This window comes from Sebastes umbrosus, chromosome 21 (assembly GCF_015220745.1).
Source record: "Sebastes umbrosus isolate fSebUmb1 chromosome 21, fSebUmb1.pri, whole genome shotgun sequence".
NCBI lineage: Eukaryota > Metazoa > Chordata > Actinopteri > Perciformes > Sebastidae > Sebastes > Sebastes umbrosus.
Window position 1 is genome coordinate 16,864,507 of NC_051289.1, and position 22,167 is coordinate 16,886,673.

General features: G+C 41.7%; 1 protein-coding gene across 1 annotated transcript in view; it reads right to left on the bottom strand.

Annotated features, from left to right (window-relative positions):
- Window positions 1-20,354, bottom strand: part of bmp6 (bone morphogenetic protein 6) — a 53,170-nt gene extending 32,816 nt beyond the window's left edge. The window contains exon 1 of the mRNA XM_037757472.1: window positions 19,135-20,354. Coding sequence (XP_037613400.1) covers window positions 19,135-19,573 — 439 coding nt within the window. The 5' untranslated portion in view covers window positions 19,574-20,354. The remainder of the gene's footprint in view (window positions 1-19,134) is intronic.
- Between the last annotated feature and the right edge of the window lie 1,813 nt (window positions 20,355-22,167).

Sequence of the window (22,167 nt, forward strand, 5' to 3'; positions counted from 1 at the left end):
ATTTCAAATGCCTCCACACAACTCTCAACATGGCGAAGGCTGTGCCGGCGGCTCGTAGCTAACAATGGCAAAAGTGCTGACAGAGATTACAACGTTAACCTTGGGGGGAACCAGAGGGTGGGTGCTACGCTTCTGCGATGATGCCGTCAGTCGGGGCGGCGTTATCAGCAGCGTCTGTGAGCTAGCCAGTGGGGCACGCTTACATGCATTAAAAGCATGCGTGGCCAGCCGGCTATGTCAACAAAGCAGGAAGAAGCTCTGATTACAACACATACAGAGGGAGAGCGACTCCATACTCTGCTCAGGTAGACATTACTCCATTATATCTTTAAATAACAAATAGTAGTATGCTGCTATGTTAATGCTCTGGATATCGAATAGAGAACCCTTTAACCTGAATTTTCTCCTCTTTCACACACACAGACACGCACACATGCATCAATGGCCTAGATATCCAGCCTTGCTCTTCTTCCATTACCTCCCACAGGTTACAGTACACAATGACCTCACTGGACCGGCATCCCCAGGAACAAAGGCCCCATTTGAACCATGTAATCACATTTTTCTACAGCCATCATCCTCCATATAATCCTTGAAAAACCATTTGGGTTTTTCTAAAGACCCATCCAAAACCATGACACACACTGTCCCAGGACACACACAAATACACAAACTCGCACACATCTCAGAGAGGAAGAGAATCTGATTTTTTGTTCCCACCACCAGCGAGCTCTATCACCACCGTGCCGCATTCCATACAAGATGATAAAATGAAGTCTGGACACACATCTATCTTTTGTCGTTTTGAGATTTTTTAGCTAGTGCGCAATGTGTGTGGGTTTGTGTGTGTGTGTGTTTGACCCTGAGGGTAGGCGGATAATTTGCTGTAATTGCTCCTCTGCTGGGGCTTTGCTAACAGATAGATATCCAAGGTATGGCTGTTGGACTGTGTAGTATCAGTTTTTTTCCATCAACAGACTGACAGCTGAGTGCTAGCAGTCATCAGCTCTCTGTTGAGTCTCCAGTTGGTCTCCAGGTAGCTGGATGTGTCATACCTGTGTGTCAATAGGAGATTTCATTCCAGCTCTTCAAGCACCATTACTTAGGATTAAGATGTGGACCCACTAACTCAGCTGCGGAGGGCATTTAAACAACAATGGCATGTGAATGTTTGTGTTTTCTGTTTTTGTTATGCCCCTTTTCCACTGCAACAATGTACCGTACCATAAGGTAACATAAGGTAACGGTAACATAAAATAAGATATAACGTAACATAAGGGCAGGTGAGGTAAGATAAGGTTAGATAAGGTAAGGTAACGTAAGGCTAGGTCATGTAGTGTAAGAGAAGTAGTACAAGGAAAATATTACAAAAGCTTAAGATTATACAAACATCAAGGCCCACAATAAGCACAGCAAGCAAACCACAAAGAAAAAACTACATGATTAAACACTGTTTAGGCCTCATCTTGTATTTCCGAAGCATCCTAGTTTGTAAAAAAAACAATGGAAATGCAAAAAGTACGAAATGCCAAAACCTCAAAAATGTGTAAAAGTTGAGGATATGATTGTTGCTTGCAAATTGCGGATACATTTTAAAGTCCTGCAGGGCTCTTGCATAATAATGCTTGGGTCGCATAGATAGCATGTGTTACGTGTTTTCATTAGTAAAACATGTTAAAATCGAATGTTGCAATTGCATTTTAAAAATTTGGCGAGACCCAACTTTGGAGATAGTGACCAGGGACCTCACAAGATTAACAAGACAGATGTGTGTGTGTAAAGGAGGAGCCTTGTGAGTGCATGTACATACAGTATGCAACCTTTACACCCAAGTCTATAATCAATCTTTATGCAGCATTTGTGTCTGTTTGAACACTTATAAGTCTAAATGGCCACAGAGTAACACTCACTGACATTAATGGCCAGTTGTGATTTCCCCAAAAGCCCCCGTAATAACAAGTGTTCGTTTCATTGGACACAAGTTCGAGCCAATGAGCTGTCAACAAAAGACGGCGCAACATCTTTTTCACATTCATAAAGGAAATTCCATGAAATCGGAAAAGAAACGAGCTGGAAAATAAACAACGCAGATTTTCTTTTTCCACTTTATGGGATGTTAATAAAAATGTAATTCTACAGTAGAGCAGCTGTCACAACAGCCTCTGGTCAGACTAATGGTGGCCTACACTTTGCTTCAACTGAGATCGGCGGTCTTCACACGGGACTTGGGTCTTGTGGACGGAAGAGCCGGTTGACTTTTCAGATCCTCAGTAGAGGAAAGAGCACGGCACAAATCCAAGTTGGTGAAAAGGCACACAATTACTGTGAGAGGAGTAAATGTAATTAGTTATTTCTAGTCTTTACAATCCTTCAGCGTCAGACAAAAATAAGGATACAGTCGTGCCATTGTGGTCACAGAATGATAGGTGCACTTTAAATTTGAAAATTAGAAAATTGAATGGTGCTTGTAGGGCTCTTTTGGATAAAAAGCACAAGTTGGAGTTTGGTGCATGAGTCAATTTTGTTTCTTCTCCAACATCTTGTTCTCTTCGGGGGCTGATTTGGCAGAACTACTACTGGCTGTTTCATTTAGACACGAACATGAAAATAAACGCAACCAAACACCGCTCTCATAAACAAAACCGGCGACACCAAAACACTTCACGGTCTAACGTATGTGACTAACAACAACAATCCCAAACCAGAATCATTAATCTTGCAATACGCTGCGCACTAAAAGATGCATTGTTTAGAGTTGGTCAGATTGTCAGGATTTGCTGTGCTTTGGTTGCTATAGTATACAGGGGGAAAACATTTAGGTGGCCAGAAAAGGGGGGTTCATCTGGGTCTACGATTCTCTGCAAAAAAAATTGAAGTTGCTGCAAATCCATCAGCGATTTTTTAAGATAAAGTGATTTTAACCGTTGCTATGTCGCAAAAAATGGAATCCCCAAATGTAGGATAACAGGTGGACCCCATAATAGTTTTCTAAGATGCCATTAAGTCAGTATTTATTGGGGAAATCAGTGACCATGGCACACAGGGGGTCTGATCGTTTGTAAAAAGAAACCTCTGATCTTGTTCCTTCTTCCTGCGATATTCTCCGTCCTTGATGTTCGGCTCCATTTCCTCTGAGATTTATATGACTGATGATGGCTACTAACTGCTTTCCTCTTGGGTCGTGACCACAGACCCTCTCAGAAACGGCTCCCTCGGCTGCTTTAGACATTCGCCACCATTCAGCGCTAAGTGAATATTCCGTAAACAGAGATGTACTCCCATGGTTTTTGATGGGAGTCCATTTTGAGCGAAACAAAACATTTCTGTGGGTTTGAGATTTTTTCACCAGGCCTCACTTTATTTATGGCGTGTCAATACGGGGGATGATGGTCGTCAAGAATCCCCATTTATTGGCCTGTCAGGCTTTGTGGGAAACCATCTGAAGACTAATCACACAGGCATGTCTCTATGTAGTCTTAGTGGGTATACTATGTAGCCAATTTTCAGGTTGCTTCATCGCTAGTTGTTGCTTGTATGCATGCGCCTTTATTTGTCTGATGGCTCATATTTTTGTGTGTCTTATATGTGCCTATATGAACGTGCAGCAGTGCAGGCAGTAAAGAGGCCTGCTATAGTGATCTGTGGTTAGTGTCTGCTTTTGGGCAGCAGGTGTGCATGTGTGTGTGTCTGAGCTCGGCCGGTCTGCTCCCAGATTTAGAGGAGGAAGCCGGTGTCAGGGCCAGGAGATGGATCTCTCCTGAGGGATCCGATAAATAAGGAAAAAATATCTTTGAAAAAGGAAAACGCAGCTGTTTCCAAAGGAGAAGTCAAAATATTGGTGGCTTTGCATTCCACAGCCGCAAAGGTAGAAGGCCAGCTCACTCTGTGATGCTGATGGTACTCTATTTTCCCTCCCTCTCACTATGAACTCCTCCTTTTCACTTCCTTTTCTGCACATCTTCCCGCTATATCTCCCTATCCTCACCTCTCTGTGTGCCTTTCTTTCCCCCTATGCACTCTCTGTCATGAAGACAGCCGAGCCACAGTGCGATTCCCTTTGGAAAGTCTGCGGTGACCAGAGCGCATTTCAGCGGCTTAAAGGCAGAGCATATGATCCACTGATAAATCAGTCTGGTCCGGCTTCAAGCTCCCCCCTGGGCTGACTTACATGTAAGACCTACTGCTTGTTTTACACACAGGCACAGCTCCAAAAACAGCGACGGTAACCAGATACCTGGATATTTAAAAAGCAGGTGTGCCTTGAGGAAAATCAGGAGAAAAATAATCAATGTTTCTAATAATACATCCGTCCACGATATCAACACAATATTGCTAGCGAGATGAAAGTGTAGAGAACTTTGGCTTTCTTCGTGTTATTTGAGTTTTCGGTGAAAGCCGAAAATCCGAACTACCTTTCAAAACGTGTTATTTCAGTATGGGGGGCTCCAGTACAATGCAGTACATTAAACACAGGGTCAGTACAGTGTGTTTTTAAAGCATACTGTAAAAAAACACATTTAAAAATAGATGGGAAAAGTTATAGTCATGGTAAAAACCACATTCATTAAAAACGGAAATTAGAGTGTTAATCTACTTGATTATGTTTTGCTACTTCGGTATGATGATTTTTTTTTATTTTGGGGTGTCATTACAGATTGAATCCTATTCAGGGGTTTTGCATCTTGTTTTAATATAATCATGTGTCTGAATCAAACGGTGTAGAACAGTGATTGATGACCGTGTTTGTATAAGGCAAGGATTTGCTTGTTATTTTTTTCATAGTTTTCTTATTCTATTCCTAGAAGGTGTACATCGGAGTTGTAATTTTTGAATTTTAGAATATTAAGCTAACTAATCATAATGGATAAGTACTTTTTCTATTCGATTTGATTTTAAGTTTGACATTTTATGTATAGAATACGCTATTTTATTCATTTGTAGGTAATTGTGTACTGTTACTTTAAAAGATTAAATTAATTAAAGTTGTTTGTGTTTTTCCAACTCTACAACGAACGTCGAGTGGATTCTTGGAAGACTACATCAACTGGACATGTGTAGGCTATGACTATCAGCTAGCTTGCTTTTCCTGCAGGAACAATGTTAGAGGATAACTCTGGTTTTTAATTCTGATCCAGACAATCAGACAGACCTGTTTGATCGTGTGACCACTCGCAGAAACCGATTTGGGGAGTACAATGTTATTACTACAGACAAGAAATTATGGCCAAAACTACGAAAATAAGACCCGACTAGTAATAAACCGGCATTATCTTTTAACATAATTCTGACAAGTTGAAGTACTATCCAGAATCACACACACAATAATAATGTAAAGAATCAGGACTTTTGATACCTTGATAGACAAAAACAACAACCTGAATAGCTCAGATCTACAGTAAATGTGATCACACGATTCTGGGACCGAGAAATATCAATCTGTCCGCTACAAAGGCCTGAGACATTCTGGACAACTGTCTAAAATATAACACGAAAAGAGGGAGAAGTTATTAAAAAAGAATCATTGAAAAAAAGGCACTGACAGTGAGACACATACAGTAGATGCACATAGCTAAAAATGTTAGACTTCCTTTAGGAAAAGGATTCATACAGGAGTCAGTCAGTCAGTCAGTCAGTCAGTCAGTCAGTCAGTCAGTCATTCAGATAAGGTATCCAGGAGGTGTGGAAAGTGTCCGTTCAGAAGGAAGGACTGGGCAGAGTTTCCCTTGCACATCCTTAGTGATAAGATCCTTTTATCCAGAAAGCCTCACGGCACTGGGAGTGGATACATTTTTGTTATGGGCGGCCTCATTGAGGGTCAAACACCTAACCTCTTGACATATTACTGTACTGTTGTACCCACTGAGATACGGATAAAAAAACATATTTCTTCATCTTACGTCTTGAGACAATGGAACTGCAAATACAGAAAATAAAGATAAAGGAGAAAGCTCTCTCCTCCTTGTACTTTCTTCTGTCACCCTGTTTTGCTTTCTCTGATGCCACCTGTGGCTCGTGGCCTTAACTCCCTCTCTATCTTCTACCACTTCTTGCAAAAAGAATGCACTGAATTAGAAAAGCGGAATGGAATCATATTAATTTGTAAGTCGAAAAAAGAAAGTAAAAAAAATAGTGATAAAAAGTGATGAAACTGCATTTGTTTGCTAGACCACGGCATCTTTTATATGATTTAAAATGCTTATTATTCACTGATAAAAACACAGCATACACATGTCTTGCCACTCTTCCTCCTCGGTGTTCTTTTTCTCATCTCTCTCTTCCACCCTGCCTCCCTCCAGTCTCCGACTGTTTTCCTGTCAGTATCGTGTTTGGAAAGTCAGCCTGCGGGTCAGCCTAGGGCTCGTAAATTTGTCAGCGGCAGCGCGGTTGAAAGGGAGGCTACTTGCTCGGGAGGGTCAGGAGCATCTGCGCTCACATGGGGCCTTTTTCTCACTGTGGACCCACGTTTGTTGTTTCAGGCACGTCCTCTTTAGAGAGACGGCCAGCCTGGGAACATGTGAGGCGCCGAGGGGTGCAGCTTTCTCCGTGACACCAGTATTTGATGAAGACTTCTTGTATTACGAGGTGGGAGTTCTTGTTGTCTGACAAGTACATTCAAATATGCTCCCAATTATCAGTGAAGATACACACAAGCCAAGTCACATACATCTGTATTTGTAAGGACATACATACATTCTCTAACCCTTGACCCTGACCTTTGAGGAAAACTCCACCCTAACACACTTATCACTGTCAAATGAACAGCTAGTGTTGATCTACCTTAAGTTTCTGGCTCCAACATGTTTTATGGTGGTGTTTTTTTCTAATTTGTCATAATGACTGGCCTAAGAATATTTATTTCCAGCACAGGTGCAGTAGACTTTGATATTTGCTGACTGTTAAAGGTGCAGTTAGTAAGATTTTGCAGCATCCAGAAGTGAGGTTGCAGATTGCAACCAACTGAAACTTCCAAGCGCCAAGCATGTAGGAGAGCTATGGTGGCTGACGCGAAAACACGAATGGCCCTATCTAGAGCCAGTGTTTTGTTTGTCCGTTCTGGCTACTGTAGAAACATGGCGGCCGGCTCCGTATGTAGATATAAACGGCTCATTCTAAAGTAACAAATACACAACGATACATTAAAGAAAACATGTTAATATTATATTCCATTGCTGCAATAGATCCCCCAAAATGCAACACACAGTTCCTTTAAAATACAAAAAAAAACACACTGGACCAGAATGCAGTGCAGCCACAAGACATCTCACATTTGACACTCACAGAAAATACTCTTGCTCTCATTTCTTAACCAACATGGACGCATGCGACTCAATACAACGGGTTCACATCTGTGCAGAATGTTGTCGCAAGGCATTTTGGAAAATGGAGGAAATCACTACAAAAGACAAAAACAAGTTGGTTATGGGGACGTGGGTTCATCACCAAAAGTAAATTACAAGAGTTCAACACAAGATAACTCCTGGAAGGTACAGATCATCACTAATGAATGATAAGACACAGCAACATTTTCCTCTAAACATAACTATTACATGTCCAACATTAACCATAAAGCCATGTCCTGATGCTTATAGCAATGGATCAACAAACCGGGGCAATGCCAGACATTTCATTAAAAACTGAATATGTCAACCTCATGGTGGCGCTAGAGCAAAAGTCAGGTGATCACCAAAGTCTGTAGGGTTCATCCTTCAGGAACCATGAATGTCTGTATAAAATTCCATGGCAATCCATCCGATAGTTGTTGAGATATTTCAGTCTGAACCAAAGTGTTAGACAGACCGACTGATATGCCGCTAGCATGGCTAAAAAAGGATTTCCACCATATTTCTACTTGTTCGGACTATAAAACATGTTCACAAAGACACTTGTGTACTCATAAATGTGCATATGCGGCTTCCAGAACAAACACACACTCACACCCTCCTTCCTCTGCTCCGTCAAGGTCACCAAAGGCTTTAAATCACCTTTCATCTATCCCAGAGTTTCTCACCCCTCAAGCATCCTCTGGGTGTGCCTTTTTTTTTTTCCTTTCTTCCCTCCTTTCTCCCTCTTCCTCAGCTTTTTTATTTACTAGAGATAAATCCCTGCGGGCTTCCTGGTGGTTTTGCAGAAGAATGTGACAGCAGGAATGTTTACCATGACATTTACGCCGTTCCTGTCGGCCGTGGTCACCTCCATTATCAGAACGAGCCTCTCCGGCACAGCAAACGACGGGGTCATTATGATAATGGATGAAGTTTACTGGGCCGACTCGCAGTTCAGCAGGTTCACAACCTTTTTTAACACCGGGATGGACGAGAAATTCCAAAGACTAACTAGTGTTTACTAAAAAAGCTTATGTCCTGTACTGTGTAATGTAACGTCAAATGTATCGTCATACAGATTTAAACAACGTCAATGAACGAGTCCTTCGATGGATAGAATTTTATTTAAAAAGGTGTAGTGTGGATCTGACGGCATCCAGCAGTAAGGTTGCAGATTGCAAATAACTGAAAATTCAGTGTGCCGAGCGTGTAGGAGAAATACGGTGGCCGACGCAAACATGCAAATGGCCCTATCTAGAGCTAGTGATTGGTTTGTCTGTTCTGGGCTACTGTAGAAACATGGCGGCCGGCTCTGTGAAGAGGTCATTCTAAGCTAACGAAAACACAATGATTCGTATTTTCAGGTGATTGTACACTAAAGACAACATACTTAATGTTATATTCCATTTCATCCAATAGATCCCCCTAAATGCTACACACTGCTCCTTTAAGTAAAATACAAAATAGCCGCAGAATATTCCTCCTAACTCCTCAAATAACACAAGTGTGGACAAGAAGAAAGTACCTAGAAGCCAGAGAAAAAAAATGATTGGAAAAGGAATGTTTTTGAGGAATTATAGTACGGTAAAGCAGTGGTTCCCAAACTTTTTCAAACCAGCAGGGCAACCTTTCATAAAGATTTTATTTTCATGGCACACATGTTTCCATCACTTGCTCTAACAGGTGCTATTTCTAACTGCTGTGAAGCTGGAAAACTGTGAGCTACTATGTCATTAATCCCTCAAATTCACAGCTATGCCTCATTCATATCATCTCTTAAAACAGAAGACGAATCGCAGGTTCACGCAGATGTGTGTGGCGATTCGCATGAAAACAGCTACGTATTGATGCAATTTGCACTAATTCAATGCTACCTATGGTATCCACATGTTCCTCTATCTTCTTCTTACAGTCACTCCAAACCTCATCACATCCATCTAAACTCAAACACAAGACTGCAGGTGTTTTTAAACTTTCAACAGAATGAGTTTTGTAGCTTTGGTTACACAGAGAACTTGGGGAAAATGCAGGAATGAAAAACAAAAAGACACATTTGTTTGCATCTTTGCTTCTCGGTTTCCTCCTTTGTCTCTCTCGTCCACATATACAAACTTTGTATATACAAACACAGCCTCGCACAAGCAAACACACACTAATTCCAGGTTAATGATCTCCTCTGCGTGGCCTCCTCATAGACAGTTAAACACAAGACAAAGGCTGACAGCTTTATGTTCGCTTTTAGCAGGAAAAGAGCGATGCAGGAGTAAACACATACACTCTCTCTCTCTCTCTTTGTCTCTTCTTGTTTCAAGCACATAACCACACATTTGGATGCATATGTAGTGATACAAGCATTTACAACAATCACTAAACAGACTACAACTGCAAATTTGCAAAAGGCTTTCTGAGCATAACACCAAGAACACTGACAAATCGTGATTTATCAACTTTGTGCCAGACAATATATTGAAATGGTGCCTTTTCATGCTAGTATTTATTTTTCTTTTGGGGCTGGAAAAGCCTTTAAAATTGCATTTGGACCACCAGACTCTCCAGTGAATCCAACGCTACAATCAATTTGTTTAATACACAGCCAATAGCGTAATATATCATGCGCTGTCTGTTTACATGAGCTCCTGTAGGAGGCCATCATATCAACCTGTTTCTGATCAGCTGCTTCTTGTTGCACAGCACGTGTTCAAGATTCCTGCTGAGGTTTACAGCAATAATTTGACAAAGACAGCTAGAAAAAAAAGAGATGTGTAAAGACAGACAGATGCTGGGAAAACAGCAGATGTGCGAGAAGACAGCGAAGCTCTGCCCCGTCCTGCTTGAAGCACGGCAGAACAAACAGAGCAAATTCCTCCATGCCTGCACCCAGAGGTGATAAATGGGAGCAGCGGGGCCCTAATCAGATGTTCCGCCAGGGTTATCTGTACCGTTCGATAGATCGTTACCAGCCTGCGAGTGTGCCGCACTTCACCTCCTTATCTCGTCACACTCCTCCATCCCCACTCCGCTATCGCTCCGAAACTGGAATGTCCGATGAAGACACGAGACTGGACGGGGAGAACAAACAAGGCAAGAAGAAGAAGTGTAATCTCTGTACTTAAGCCCCAATCTCTGCTGCCATCTCGTCAAGACGGAGAGTTATGGCGTGAGAGGGAGAGATATCATCGGGGTGGGTGGGCGCGGGGGTGGAAGACTGATGTGTAGCAGGGTGTTAAGAGCAGGGTGTGTGACAGAGATGACTTCAAGTGTAAATGGAATGCTGTCTTATAAATGGTTATCTGCTGACCTTAGGGTCGACCAAACCGTGTGTCAGTGTGTACATCTCCATCTATGTATACACCCTCAGCAAAAAGGTTAGCTACGTCAATTCCTCCCCCTACTGAGAACAATACTGTCAGGAGTCATGCACCGTGAGGACAATAGAGTTGTTCTGTAACACCTCGACTTGTATGACGGACATAAAGCTGGACTGGAAAAGACATAATCAGGTTAACCGGACATGTTTCCCCCATCAACCCTGTTTTTTTCTCGAGGCATCTGTGTGTTTTGCCAAAGAGCTTGACAACCAATACAATCCAAACATGAGAAAAAGGAAGCACTTTAAAACACTGTAACTCAATAAGCTGAATTATTTGTATATCTTGGGCCGTTCTTGAACATCACTGCGAGTTCAAGTGAAACTTGTAGCGGCAGTGAAATATCTGATACTGTAAACAGATGAAAACAAACAGAGGTTTGTAGTTTGTTAATGTAACTTTTCTCACCATTGCAGGGAAGGTTTCAAACTGCCAAGTTTATATCTCGGAAAAGATCCTTTATTCCGCTTCGGCATATCTTGAATTCCTCGCTTAACTTCTGGCTAATATTGTTTACGGTGTGCTGAGAGTTTGAGGTGAAAATGACGGGTGGTCCACTGTTCTGGTCTGTTCTGGTCTCTGAGGCTTTGCAGGAAGTGTTTCAAGACGGTTTAGTGAACATTTTCCAAAGCTCCCTTCTGCATCAAACAACTGACTCTTTGATCGAAGCCAACTAATTATTTGATCATGCTGGGGCTTTGGGACACGTTTCGCAGCAAAGGAAGTGGCTTACCTGGGCTAAGGCGCTGAGAAATGCAGCCAGGCATCATAAGACAAGGAAAACAGCCGCTTAATAAGGGCATTTCATTTCAGAATAAGCCCAGGGCCGTCTGGACCCGGCTAATCTCCTGAAAACCCACTTCTTAAAGCTTTCTGGCTTGTTTGCCTTTAAAGTGCGGGAGGTAGGCGAGTAGAACGCTTGGCTGTTGACTTAGGTAAGAGGTGTAGTGACAGCTCCACTATAGCCATGCAGTGGGGTGTGCAAAGACAGAAAGGAGAGGAAGAAAAAGGAGAGCAGTCATGATGACAGACAAGTGCACGAAAGCATAAAATAATCTGGAATAGCCTTAAAATGGGCCGCAATAACTTCACACGTAGACACTTTATGTGTCTTGGGTGGATTGGATAGCTATCTGATATCAAAAAGCATTTGAGATGGATTCAAATCTGATTGACGGTCTGTGAGGATAGTGTCCCCTATGATGACAACAACTGAAGTGAAACTGAAATTAGCTACCATTCTCTCTGTCACATATTATGATTGTTAATAAGCGTTTCTGATCCCTGATCAGTTCAACCACTGAATAATCTATAGGAGTATGAGATAACAGTGTGAGAGGCTGTTAAGTAGTATAGACTGTATATAAGAAATGGATGTAGTCACCGTGACGTCACCCATTGGTTTGTGGACTGCCGTTTTGAAGCCTAAAATCCAACATTTTGGCCGTCACCATGTTGTTTTTTTGTAACCAGAAGTGACACGAGTGGGTGGAGCTAAGTACAACCAAACAGTGAATAAGACATTTATAGGCGACCAAAATGTTACAGTTAACTTTCATGAACTGAAAACACACTGAGAAAGGGTAAAAATTCTGAGACCGAAAACACGGACAACTCCCAGACTGGACAATGCTGTGGTAGCCACCTGTCAATCACAAGGCAGCCACACCCTAAAGCATCCCCTGCTTTATCGTCTATTTTTCTCTAAATGGGACCATAATTTACTAAATGAACATCATGCTGTATTGAAGAAGACAAGAAACTTGCGATTGAGACCATAAACTCATGTTTACAATGTTAACTGAGGTAATAAATCAAGTGAGAAGTTTCATTTTATCATAGACTTCTATACAATCGGACTTCTTTTTCCAACCAGATGAGTCGCCCCTTGCTGGCCACTAGAAAGAATGCAAGTTGGAGGCACTTCCGCAATGGATTCACTTTTCAGACCCCAGAGTTTCCCACTAACAAGCTCGTAGTCAATCCAGACAATTTATAATCTTTGTTAAAAGTACTGCATATATATAAGTGAAACTGCGAAGGCTTTCAGCCGTTGCCAAACAGCTTCAGGTGCATTAAAACCATCTTCTGGATTGGAGTTGCCGACCCTGATTATAGCATGTAGCCAGGGAAAACCAAGACAAATGCAGTCAGTGATCTGGCTGACAGAGACACATAATACCGTAAGTATAACAGAAGTTTATTAAAAAATCATCTAAATGTTATCCAACAATGAGACATTTGAAATGATAAATGAAGCCTTAGAACAGAAAACAGAAGGACAAGCTCACCTATTAACCATGAAAGGGTATTTAAAACTGTAGGAAAAGTACAACAAGATTGACTTAAAAATGAATGAATGGGTTTTCTTGGAGTATTATGGGACCTTCCCTCTGGTAAGACCCAGCAGACAAACAGAAAAGGATGGGCGAACAAACAAGCAATGGCTGCGCTCTGAGCCAAGCCAAGCTCAGAGAGACCTCTGCACCTGTCTGGCTGGCTGGCTGGCTGGCTGGCTGGCATGGAAGAGCAACGGCAAATGCAAACTCATCACAGTTAAATGCAGATGACACAGGAACAACATTTGGAGTTCCTGTTCTGTGACCCGTGAAACCAAAGCCATTTCTGTGCATCCTTGACTCACCATAACCACGAGGTAACAGCTTGACCAAAAAAGCCAAACCTGATAGGAATAGCAATTTTCCCCTTGCTGGTTATTATAGCCCTCACGGGGGCGGCAGATATTTGTTCAGCAATGCGTCACCTCTCATTAATCGAGTGAGCATTGTATTTGTTTTCCACTGAGATGCACCTTACCAATATTGGTCAGTGTCTCCCCACTCACTCCACAATATATTACCTTGTGAGAGATTTATAGAAGGTCTGTGACCAGAGACCAGCATCTGACGGAGGGTAGGTCATCCTTTTTCCACTAAATATGTCTCAACTGGAGTTCTCCTAAAATATAAATATGAAAAAAGATGCATTTGTACTTAAAACTACACACAGAGTCTTCTCAGAGGGACTTTTTAGCACTTCCTGCACATATACTACTAATCATTTCTTGAAAGCTAGGGTCAGTAATCTTGAGAAACTAGCAAGAGTACACTAGATTTTAAAATGTATCCAACCGAAAACCCAGCCCAGTGTTGAGAACTCTTTCCCAATGAAAGTAGCTAGCAGCACTAGCTCCAAAAGTCCCTAAATCTACAGAGAAAGGCGGCAAGTCAGCAACACTGACAGCCCGTTGCTTCAGGCCTCCAAAGCCTCTCCCCCAAAGTTATCATGATGAACGTAAACAACAAGCATGGCTATTGTCAGAACCCACAGCTGTCAAGATAGCAGCTTGTGGATGAGTACACGGGCAGAGTGCGATCAGGCAGGCAGGTAGACAGGTAGCCCGTCCAATCATTTCATTCAGGCCGAATGAAATGAGTGGACGGGCTTATTACAGTCCTGCGACAGCCACAGATCCTGGATTTTTTTCTTTTTTTTGTCAAAGCATTTGCTTTATTGATTGCTGTCGGGATGTAATGAGAATTTCAACAAATATAACAAAGTATTTTTGAAGAACACTACCGACCACTTTTAAGTTAGGGCTGTCAAAGTTAACAAGATAATAACGTGTTAACGCAAATTCGTTTTTAAAGATAGAGTGAAAATACTGGCATCATATGAAACTAGAAAACCTAACGAATCCATTGATGGAATCCAACCATGTCATACTAGCTTGTCGGGAAGGAGGCTAAAATAACGCTCCAAATTTACGCTAAGTTTAGGCGAAGAAAAACTGTCTCGGCCATTGTCAAAGGGGTCCCTTGACCTCTGACCTCAAGATATGTGAATGAAAATGGGTTCTATGGGTACCCACGAATCTCCCCTTTAGAGATATGCCCACTTTATGATAATCACATGCAGTTTGGGGCAAATCATAGTCAAGTCAGCACACTGACACACTGACAGCTGTTGTTGCCTGTTGGGTTTGAGTTTGCCATATTATGATTTGAGCATATTTTTTATGCTAAATGCAGAACCTGTGAGGGTTTCTGGACAATATTTGTCATTGTTTTGTGTTGTTAATTGATTTCCAATAATAAATATATACATGTATTTGCATAAAGCAAGCATATTTGCCCACTCCCATGTTGATAAGAGTATTAAATACTTGACAAATCTCCCTTTAAAGGTACATTTTGAACAGATAAAAAATGTGTGATTAATCATGATTAAATATTTTAATCGATTGACAGCCCTACTTTAAGTACATTTGTGTGTCTCTTTAATGTAAGATTATCAGATTCCTCACTTCATCTTCAAAGTCAGTGTGCCTGCTGTTAAAGCCACAAAGAAAAAATCTGTTAAAATCTGCATTCAACAAGTGTGTACAAGCCCGAAACTCTAGTTAAAGGGGTCCTGTGGAGTGTTCTTGTGAACAAACAAAAAGGTATGTATACATCCAGTGTTACTCACCAAAACGCACTGTGTGCATTACCTTTGTCATAAAACAGCTAATTCTCAAGTATGCTGGTGCATTGCTGCATATCTTGTCAAATTATCGCCACCTGTAGATCAGTGGAATAGAGTGAAACTCTTGACAGGAATGTATATGGTGTCACTTGTGTCACGCACACATGCATGAGATAAACAAAACAGGGACTCATTCATAGAAAAACAGCTCCACAGTGCTACTAGAGGTCTTTAACATTACCCGAGGACCCTGCTGTGCATTAGGACATGTTCGGAGCTGCAGCGTATGTCACACAGCATGAGTCATTCAGCACACAGTGTCACTTCACTAGACCTCAGTGGAAAGCAGGACGTCCGCAAGGCAAACAGTGGTGCACGTGCTTTCCTAGGAATGAAGATGAAAAAGGAGCTGGAAAATATGCTTCTCGTCCCACAATTTTGAAGTTTTCCACCACTTGCTCCGCTCTTTTTTTTTTTCTTAATGGGTCATTCTGAACAAGTGATGAAAGCTAAGGAGAATGGATGACTGAACAAGAAGTCTACATGAATCACGCAGGGGAGGGGGGGACATATGGTTCGCAGAGAGCACTTGAGACTGGATGTAACGCAGGGGCTCTTAAATCTACCCAAAGCCCAAGAGAATACCCTCAGAAAATGAGCTCTCTATCTGTGCTACTGCCACAGCTGGCTGTGAAAGACATCAGTTCACGCCGAAGCTTAAATCACTGTCAGTGTTTTATTTGCTATGGGTCAGTTTAAAGTCGGAGATTCTTACATCTACACCCGGGGAGGATTTGCTGACGTAAAAAAAGGCGACTCCGGTTTTAAATCAGATCGTCGGTGTAAACGGAGCCGCCGCATTCTTCTTTGATTTGGCTTCACAAACACAGATTACGCAGGGAAAGTGCCTATTCAATGAATAAAATCTGCTTTAGGCTCCATCTGTTAATCCTGCCCCATATTTTTCTAATTGTTTCAGACAGATTGTTTGGCTTCTTCGCTTTTCTTCCTTTCATTTATCTTCATTCTAATTTGTAGTTTCGCTTTGGCCACACATGATATCCAGATTTTTCAGCTGGTTTTGAAACAAGGAGGGGGACCACCCAGGAGTATTTCGGGGGCTCTCTTTCTGCCGTAGCTTTTCTGAGTTGCTCCAATCGAGGCAAGAGACACATTAAAAACTAATCGGATGGCGATGACACACGGTAGTCGTGCGAGGCCTTATTTGCAAAGCAGATGGAAAGCCTTGGCCTGTCCAACATTAATTACAATCACATTCGGGGAGGAAGCCGTCCCTCCTCCAGGGCGGTTAGGACTCTGTGTACGGCTGGAGGAGATGGCAACCTAATCCCCCGGTCACCGCAGAAATCTGAGGGAATCGTCAAAAGATGCACAGGACGCGATTAATCAAAGTGGAGAGCCAGATGTGCAACAAACGCAGTATAAACCCAAACTGACACAGCACAGGAATACCAAAAACCACAGACACACAAACACCACGCCGCCACCGTCACACCCCCACACAGAAGCCAACAGAGGGGGCTTCGACATTCGAGACCAAAGCGACGGCCTCCTTCTGTCGGAATATCTGGTTTTCATCACTACATGTTGCAACACCAATACTCACAGGACCAATAAGTAGAGGAACATTTTGCTTCTTCTAACTCCAAACCCAATTCTCTCCTTCATGTGTGGCACTAAATGGTTTAGAAAGGTGAGGGATGAAATAGTTGAAGCACTTCCTGTTTCAAGACCAAAAAAACATGAGAGTGCATTCTTCAGCAGTGATACATTCTCACTGTTCTCATAGCCGGATCATGACAATGCCGCCTGGTTCCCAAGAAGAATGACAATCAATCTGGATTTAAGCCTCCTTGTCCAGCAGCGTCTGACTCTGGCAGCGCCTCTGTTTATCTTCAAGGGGTTTTGTTTAGAGTCTCTCCAGTAAACACTGGAGCTGCTAATGGAAGGAAGGCCTTTGGGCTTTTATGTTTCCAAACTCGTTATGATTAAAGTGTCCCTCTTTATCGTCACTGGAGCTAATTAAAGACAAAATCCGCTTGGGTAACACAAACAATGCGACGCAATTTACGCACAGAAAAACGCAACTCGCTGCGCTGGAGGTCAACGGCAGGAATAGCCTTTTATATACAAATACCAGCGGTGGTGGTGGTTGATGGTTTTGCTGAGGATACTGGGTCTATTTTTTTTCCCGCAGAGACATAAATCATGGAGTAGATTGCACACAGAAAAGACTGACCACAGAATTTCGGTCCTATAAATGAGCCGCGGAGGGCCAATCTGCCCGGAGGGAGGACGTGTAACAATAAATTAACTCCGAAACAATACAAACATCAGGTTTTTTTTCTAACTCACAGAGGAGTTGAGGGAGTGTGTGGGTCTCTGTGCGGTTCACACAGTGAGCTATGATCCATTAAAGGTCCCGTATTATGCTCATTTTCAGGTTCATAATTGTATTTTGTGTTTTTACTAGAACATGTTTACATGCTGTAATGTTCAAAAAACCCTTTATATTCCTCATACTGTCAGCCTGAATATGCCTGTATTTACACGCTCCGTTTTAGCGCATTTTGACGAAATTGCAACAGAATCGCGTTGCTAGGCAACAGCTTGGGTCCATGTGTACTTCCTGTCAGCTGATGACATTCACATACACTGCAACCAGGAATAAACTGGGACACATTTAGAATGTTTATGTTTAAAACTGCATAAAGGGTCTAAATATTGTATATTTGTGACATCACAAATGGACAGAAATCCTGACAGCTTGTTTCAAATGCAGAGTTTCTGAATACGGGCTGTGTGTATTTCCCTGTGGATTGAGTGTCTCGATACTTTCACAGTATTTATATAGCACTTAAGCCTGCTTTATGATAAAAAAAACTTTTTTATTATATGGGACCTTTAATAAACGTTAGTCTGTTGCGCTAGTGTACTGTGTTTAGAAGAAAATGTGGGTCAACTACGAGCTCCAGGTGTCCAATGTGGAAAAAAAGTATTATAAGATAAGCAGGAGCCTAATCCATGCATCATTTTAAAAATCATATCTCCATAAATTTACAACATGTTATAAGATTCTTCAGAGCAAACCCTCCACTTCAACCTTGCTTGTGCAAAAACACCTGTTCACCCTTAAATCAATCTCGCCAAGTGAGATTTTCTGCAATTAAAAAACAATCTCACAGGAACGCAATGGGCCAAGCAGACACTGAACAAACACTAAATCTGAATGTGAATACATTTATCTGTGCAATATATCCTTGATGCAATATACACCTCAAGTGCAACTTTGTTTACATTTTATTTATTTATTACATCTACCCTACCTATTTTTTATTAATTTATAGTGTATTTTAATATATTCTTTATATTGTGTAGACTATAGATAATATCTCTAGTGTTGATATGTATATTTACTGACTGTTCGTGTGCATTGCCTGGATAACCTGCTGCTATAACACAGCAATTTCTTGAAAATTACAACAAAAACACTAAAAACAATATTTTGAAAAATTTTAATATAAGGAGAGAACAGAGCTTACCTTTGTTTATATGTATTTATTACATCTACCCTACCTATTTTACAACTGCAATTACCTCTGTTTACATTACATCTATTTTTTTATATTTTATACTTCTAGTGTAACACTTCTGTTTATATTTATTTATTACATCTACTTTACCTGTTTTATTTACTTTATAACTGTGTGTGTGTTTTACCTGTTATATGTTTTATCTGACTCGTTTAGTCTTGTCAAGTATTTGTTTTAAAGCACTGACCAGAAGTGGCAACTGTGAATCTCGTTGTATTTAATGCAATGACAATAAAGCTTTCCATTCTATTCCCTTCTATTCCATTCCATTCCATTCTATTCTATTCTATTCCATTCTATTCTGTTCTATTCAATTACGCACAAAAAACATCACTGATAAAAAATAAATTTCAAGTAACTCACCTAGATTGACGAAGCTCATCACCATATCTGCATCATTCAGAAAGGCAGTTTCTTGATAAGTGGCCAGAGGAGGAGGACTCTGGGTGGTGCTCATGGACTGATGATGATACCGGTCCAGGATGCCCTCCACCTGGCTCTTCTCCTCGCTGGAGATGGTGTTGTATAAGTCCAACATGAAAAGCGGAGCGGAGTTGTACTTTCCGTGTGACTGCAACAGATGCGGTCTGGGTCTGTGCGGCAGCCCCAAGATGGACAGGATCTCCTTCTGCATCTCTCTCTTCTCGTGCGTCCGCAGCCGCCGCTGGATGAAGCCTGCCGGGTGGTGCTGGTGCGCCTCGTTGTTGTGTCCATCCAGTGAGAAGTTACTCCGCGCGGACAGGAACGTGCAGGAATAAGCGCTCCACCACAATCCGACCAGGGCGAGCCAGCAGCTGGTCATGGTGTTGTTGTCCAGCGGTGCTCTCCAAGAGTCACCAAGTGTCTCCAAATGGGGAAAAAAAAACAAAAAACGTATGCGTAATGGTAACCAAAGTCCGGGTTATGTGTCGCAAGATCAGAAGCGAGAAAAGACTCTTGAATCAAGCCATTTGAAAGACTTCCTAAAAAGAAAACAAAATAGTTTGCTTGCTTCTGCTTTCATTTCTGAAGCTGCTGTGCTGCTGCTGCTGCTGCTTCAGGATAAAGAAGTGCACCATGAGAAAAAACTTTATTCTGAGCAGCTCCCGAGAAGAAAAGTCGCTTCAAAAGAAGACACCGTTTGATACAAAGTCCACCAATAAAAGAGGAAGAAGAAGAAGTCCTCTGAAAGAAGCCATTTCACTTTTTTTGCTCTACAAAAATACACGATTTCCAACTTTTACGCACTGACAAAAAAACAAGTTGAAGTGGTCACCTACTCCTCCAGGCTGTGTGTGAGAGTCTAACAGGAATCAGCAGGTTGCAGTCCCATAATATGTGCTCGTGCACGTGCGTCCGTGTGTGTGTGTGTGTTGTTAAACCGCCCACTCCGTCCGTGCGCACTTTATCCAGAGAGAGGTGGAGCTCTCTCCGTGGCTACAAGGACAAACTCTTAACATCATATTTCCATATTTTGTTCGCATGCATGCAGAATAACAACCTGTCTATTCTAATAAAAACTTTGCATTAGTAATGCTCATAATGTTTCCTGTTGCATACTTTTTTACAGTCTGTGTGACATAATGACTCCATCATAGGTTATATATATGTTCCCAAAATGTAAGGGGTTACACACTTCTGTTTCATAAGGCTTGGATATAGTTGCAGCTTTCTTGGAACAATTTACTACTTTTGGAGAATAAGATTTTCATATCTGCTAAAATGAAGCATCCTCATATATCCAGAGTCAAGGTGTGTGTGTGTCGACTCAGCTGAAGCAGAAATAAATTGTTGCCCAGTTGAGGCACGACCCCTGACGATGGAGTTGGAAACAGCAAGCAATTACGCACAGCAACCTACAGAGGAGAAGTGATGCAATCTCCTTTAAACACTATAGAAATAAACAGGTCTTAAGTATTCTTATTAATTGTACAACATTTTAAATCTAAACCAGCTGAAAACCTGGGACTGCACCTGTTGTTAAATATGGTATATTACAGGTGTAAAATATTTTTTAAATAGTACTAGCTAGAGAACAGGTGACATCTCTACATGAAAAGGACTTTTTAATCCTTATTTCCCTCTCTCTCCTATCATCCCTTCCACCCTAACCTGTGTTGTGTCTTCGTGGCCCCTTCAGACAGTGATGGTCCTGGTGATAAGGTCCAAAGGTGTCCATATCTCTCTGTGTGTGTCTGCTACTGCTGCTGCTGCTGCTGCCAGAGCCTATATCTTATCTGCATGTGAAGAGTGAGAACCAGCATCAAAGCTACTGCATACCACCACCAAACACACGCATACACATACACATACACGTACTGCTGGGTAGCTTTCAGACTAAATACAACACCTCACTATCATATACAGCTAAAAGAAAATATCAAATTATTACTTAACATAGGTCCTTCTACAGTATATTAATGATCTAGGCTGGTGGTTTTGCATTGTATTGCCCATTTATTAAATCTTATGTGGGCTTTTATTTAATATTACTTGCAACCATTTCGTATAGGCCATACCATACCAGAGGAGATATAAAGATCCTGTCTGTAAAATAATGTGCAAAGACTTGTTTGAGACAGCATTATGCGTGTCCCCGTGTGCCCATGTGTGTGTTAGTGAGAGGCAACACAGACAGATCAAACTCTAAAATAACAGAACCAGGACTGAGGACGCCCTACTGGGCTCACAGAGAAACCAGTGCTCTCAAGGACGTCATTTATCAGATTTGTTCGTTTTTCTTGGACTCAAAATTCCCATTTGCTTAAATGAGAGCTTATTTCCTGATTTATAACACAGATTCAGTGGTTAAGCTGAAACAAAAAATAGAAAATTCATTGGCAATAATACAGTGAATGGTGAGTTTCCTCAAGATGCCTTTTTTGGCTCTGGCATCAGTGCCAGAGACGGAGGAAAAAGTCATTTTGCGGATAAAAACTATGAAAGGAAATAGGGGATTTTTACCGCCTCATATGAGTCAGCTCATGGTGACAAACAGCATGTTTTAAACAATTCATGGTGCATTAACTTTGGGCATGCGTCATATTAAACAAACACAAACCGGCACAAAAGCATCCACAGCTTCTTCTTCTTTCTCTGGTGCTCTCCAGTGCTATCATAACATAACATCCTGTGATAAAGGCACTTCAATTCTTCTGTGTCCTTAACATTTTGCTTGACATTAAGCAACTGTGTGTGTGTATGTGTGTGTGCATCCCCGGAGGCAGAGCAGGTGATATGTGTGTGTGTGTATGTGTGTGTGTGTGTTGGGTGAATTGGAAGTCGAGGGAGGAGGAGGAAACATTAAACAGAGGTTCTGTGTCCTGTCATCACACTGTCTAGACAGGACACCTCCTAGACCTAATGAGGTCTTTGTATGTCTGCAACTATCTCTTTTGCTCTCAAACACACACACAC